Source organism: Macaca nemestrina, chromosome 5 (assembly GCF_043159975.1).
Source record: "Macaca nemestrina isolate mMacNem1 chromosome 5, mMacNem.hap1, whole genome shotgun sequence".
In the NCBI taxonomy this organism is placed as follows: Eukaryota; Metazoa; Chordata; class Mammalia; order Primates; family Cercopithecidae; genus Macaca; species Macaca nemestrina.
The window spans coordinates 155221279-155226476 of record NC_092129.1 but is presented as its reverse complement, the minus strand read 5'-3'; the positions used below and the strand labels follow the sequence as shown (position 1 = coordinate 155226476).

Here is a 5198-nt window from a genome sequence, read left to right as displayed (position 1 = left end):
AGTTCCATTAGTAAGGAACAGTTACACAGTTTAGTCTTTATGTATTCTAGGTTTTCTGTTGAGTGCTCTGAAATAACCCCTTTTTTCCAGTTGTCTTGTAAATTCGACCCTTAGCCCCATGGAAAACTGAAAAAAGAAATCAGATGGCTCAGTAAAACCCATTCCCTTTATTGTAAATATAACTCACAGCATCTTTTCCCATGTTTGTTGGTGATAAATTCACTGTCATCACAGTGAATCATGCTGAACATATGCTGAAGATATTTCTGTGAAAAGTTTTGTACTGAGAACATCACACCAGGACAACTCCTTGAAGGGCATTAATTGCAACTTTGAGATTTATAATCCCAAAGGCCCTAGTCAATGAAAGAGTATCCCATTATTCTTTTTGTTTCCGTAAAGATTGCATTTGCTCTGGGATAAAGGGTCCATCCCCTGATGCCTTGAATGCCCTAAAGTATTCCCACATTCTGCTAAAAAGCAGATCTTTTGGACAAACTCAGGCTGTCTTTTCTGTAGCAATGACAATCACAGTTATTTCCAGACTCTGTTGTCCATAGTTAGATTTAAAAATTGGCAAAAATGTTATAAGAAGGCAATTAGGTTGATGTTTTTAGGTTGTACGGCAACCAGAGCGCCCCTTTGTCAGTTCATACATGATGAGGTCATAGGTCAGGAAGAGAGTGACAGGGAACAGAGACAAGCACAGGAGGGTCAGTACTGAAAGAAGTTGGTGCACTTCTTAAGGGGTAGACAGCTTCCATATTTCAAAATCGCAGGAAGTGTAGATTTTAAATGTTCTTACTACAAAAAAATGATGGGTGTGAAGTGATAGATACATTAACTAGTTTAATATAATCATTCTATAATGTATATACATATCAAAACATTACAATGTACTCCATAAATATATACAATTATACCTAGTCAATGAAAAATTAAAATAAGAAAACAAACCAGATATAGTATAAAGGAATGAATAAGACACGAATTGGGAAAATGTCTCTTAGCAGTAATTGAGGAAAGAAGAGACACTCAGGCATCCATTTTCCCTACAGTATTTCATTTAAAAGAAGAGAGAAGGTATTTTATTCTACAGCTCATAGAAGCTACATTTGATAGGGTCTTCGTTTCCCTCTTTTCCACCAAGAAGAAAATCAAAGCTACAAACTTGTCTCTACATGAGTTTTTTTTTTGTCCCTTATTTCCTATCCCTTTTATCAACTCTGGAAGAAGGCTGAAAGATGGTTTATACAACAGAAAAATATCAGATTTCACCTTTTAATTACTGTAGTAATGAACTCAGGCAGCTGCGTTAGGAAAGAAAATTATGCCTGCATTAGCAAAAATATCAGCATTAGAGTTCAAGTATCTTACAGAATATTACCTTTAATCCTAAGGAAATTAAAAAAAAAATTCTTGCAATTTTTTCATGATTTCTCAAAAGGTAATAATCATTCCATTACCAATAATATGGAAAAGTGTACAGATATCTTTGTACCTGTCTGGAGCATTTGCACAGACTTAGCCCAAGTTCAACGTTCCTAGTTCTCCAGGTGTAACTCAACTAATTGCGCAAACCTTTACATCTTTTTCAAGAGTGAAGATTAGAATATTTGAGTCGCTAAAAGTTTTTCAGAACACTGAAGGTGAGTCAGGTATAAATAAATTTGTCTTTTGTCATATTTTATCAGAGAGTATGAGAGGAAGAGTTGGCTGTGGCAGGAGGGGAGCAGAAGGGGGAAGGCAATGCTATTTAGGAATATTGAAGAAAACCCAGAAATACAAATCATAAATTGCGACTCAGAATGTAAAGTATAGTTCAGTTATTGGCCTAAAGCATATAAAATGTTTTAGAAACCATGTTTAAGTCTTCTTATCCCTGTCTAACAATCCTGTGTTGTACATCCTTTCAATTTCAAATGCCACATTCAGATCTCCTCTTCACTGTTGTGCATCGAAACACTCTTCCTTTCTCTCTTACCCCTCCCTAGGGTTTTGTTAGACTCTGTAATCTTTTTCTCTTCCAATAATAATTACACCTCCATTTACTTTTGGAAGCAATCTATCACTGATATCTCTACTCTATTTTGCTTTATTAATCAGCTTTGCTTATATTGTGAACTTTTATAAGTTGGTGTGTGTGTGCATATGTCTGTTTAAACCTTCATTTGCATGTTATTTTATTTGTCTAGAAATAAACTGCTAGCATAAATAAATGAATATCGTTTAATTCTTTCTATAATCATATCCAATTATTTCTTTTCAGTTCATATTAATATTTTCAAGTGACTACCTAATTGATTTTTAATATGGTAAATTTCTATCTATAAGTAAGATTATTATGACTGCAGTTATTCCTTTCTCTGTAACTGCAAAACGGGAAATAGTCTGAAAATGCAAAAAAACCAATTTAACTTTTTAAAATAAAAAATTATTTTCTTAAATATTATCTTTCTGATTATGGAATATCTTAGTCTTGATTTATCCAAATGTTAACTCAGGGATGTATATAAAATAACTCAGTAACTTGAAAAGCTATTGCTGGTATCCACAGCTGGAAAAATATCTCAATGAAGCATATAAAGGAAATTGCATAAAAATTCTACTGCCATAATGGTGCACACTATCTGGAATTGGGATACTTTTTTCTCCAATATGTTTGCAAGTGAGTGGTTGACAATGCATGGACAGACTTTGAGTTTATGTGGTTCTTTCTTTAGGTACAGGAAAAATAAGAATGATGATGGAAAAAAATGCAAGTTTTGAAGACTTCTTTATTCTACTTGGATTTTCTAACTGGCCTCATCTGGAAGTAGTTCTCTTTGTGGTTATCTTGATCTTCTACTTGATAACACTGATAGGAAACCTATTCATCATCATCCTATCATACCTGGACTCCCATCTCCACACTCCCATGTACTTCTTCCTTTCAAACCTCTCATTTCTGGATCTCTGCTACACCACCAGCTCTATCCCTCAGTTGCTGGACAATCTCTGGGGCCCGGAAAAGACCATCTCTTATGCTGGCTGTATGGTTCAACTTTACTTTGTTCTTGCACTGGGAACCGCAGAGTGTGTCCTACTGGTGGTGATGTCCTATGACCGTTATGCAGCTGTGTGTAGACCTTTGCATTACACTGTCCTCATGCACCCTCGTTTCTGCCGCTTGTTGGCTGTGGCTTCCTGGGTAAGTGGTTTTACTACCTCAGCACTTCATTCCTCCTTTACTTTCTGGATACCCCTATGTGGACATCACCTAGTGGATCACTTCTTCTGTGAAGTTCCAGCACTTCTGCGATTATCATGTGTTGACACCCATGCAAATGAGCTGACCCTCATGGTCATGAGCTCCATTTTTGTTCTTATACCTCTCATCCTCATTCTCACTTCCTATGGTGCCATTGCCTGGGCTGTACTGAGCATGCAATCAACCACCGGGCTTCAGAAAGTGTTTGGAACATGTGGAGCCCATCTTATGGTTGTATCTCTCTTTTTCATTCCAGTCATGTGCATATATCTCCAGCCACCATCAGAAAATTCTCCTGATCAAGGCAAGTTCATTGCCCTCTTTTATACTGTTGTCACACCTAGTCTTAACCCTCTAATCTACACTCTCAGAAACAAGGATGTAAGAGGGGCAGTGAAGAGGCTAATGGGGTAGGAGTGGGGAATATGACAGGGAAATCATGTTGGCTGTTGTTGTTTTTCTTAGGGTCTTGTCCATGTTGAAAGGTGGTTTCCCTGCTTCTTTGTGATTTGTTTTTCGTCTAACAGTTTACAAAACATGGAATAGTTCAGTCCCCCATTTGTTGCTCTTTTTAATATTTAGTACTGAAATATTATGTTGAGATAAAGTTTTTGATTAGTACCGCTCTGGTCTTTTACAATTCTATATTTATTTCCATGAAAATTGTGTACTGTGGTTTCAACATAAATAAATGTGTGTGTGAATAATTATAAGGAGATTATTTTAAAAATATTGGAAATATTTCTGACAATGTGCTAAATTATGAACTGACCATTGATATGTACAGGAAGAGAAGGGCAGTATTGCAAAGACGTACGCTAAAGAAGTTTTTGGTTATTGAATAAACCTTAAATGAAGCTAAAAATAGTCACAGAAAAGAAAAATGGTAAACATAAAGAATAACACTGTTTATTATATGGTAAAGGACGTATCATAATTTTTTGGTTGAAGTTCACTTTTTAAAGACACTAAGTTACTTAAATGTTAGACCTAAAACCATAAAAACCCTAGAAGAAAACCTAGGTAATACCATTGAGGACATAGGCATGGGCAAGGACTTCATGTCTAAAACACCAAAAGCAATGGCAACAAAAGCCAAAATTGACAAATGGAATCTAAGTAAACTAAACAGCTTCTGCACAGCAAAAGAAACTACCATCAGAGTGAACAGGTAACCTACAGAATGGGAGAAAATTTTTGCAATCTACTCATTTGACAAAGGGCTAATATCCAGAACCTACAAAGAACTCAAACAAATTTACAAGAAAAAAACAACCCCATCAAAAAGTGGGCAAAGGATATGAACAGACACTTCTCAAAAGAAGACATTCATACAGCCAACAAACACATGAAAAAATGCTCATCATCACTTGCCATCACAGAAATGCAAATCAAAACCACAATGAGATACCATCTCACACCAGTTACAATAGCAATCATTAAAAAATCAGGAAACAACAGGTGCTGGAGAGGATGTGGAGAAATAGGAACACTTTTACACTGTTGGTGGGACTGTAAACTAGTTCAATCATTGTGGAAAACAGTGTGGCGATTCCTCAAGGATCTAGAACTAGAAATACCATATGACCCAGCCATCCCATTACTGAGTATATACCCAAAGGATTATAAATCATACTGCTATAAAGACACTTGCATACGTATGTTTATTGCAGCACTATTCACAATAGCAAAGACTTGGAATCAACCCAAATGTCCATCAGTGACAGACTGGATTAAGAAAATGTGGCACATATACACCATGGAATACTATGCAACCATAAAAAAGGATGAGTTCGTGTCCTTTGTAGGGACATGGATGCAGCTGGAAACCATCATTCTCAGCAAACTATTGCAAGAACAGAAAACCAAACACTGCATGTTCTCACTCATAGATGGGAATTGAACAATGAGATCAGTTGGACACAGGAAGGGGAACATCACACACCGG

The 5198-nt window shown here is 36.2% G+C and overlaps 1 protein-coding gene across 1 annotated transcript; it reads left to right on the top strand.

The window, feature by feature from the left end:
• Window positions 1–2740: 2740 nt before the first annotated feature.
• LOC105491601 (olfactory receptor family 2 subfamily J member 1) lies at window positions 2741–3664 on the top strand. The gene has a single exon (XM_024795971.2). The coding sequence runs from the start codon at window positions 2741–2743 to the stop codon at window positions 3662–3664; it is 924 nt and encodes a 307-aa protein (XP_024651739.2).
• The last annotated feature ends 1534 nt before the right edge of the window (window positions 3665–5198 follow it).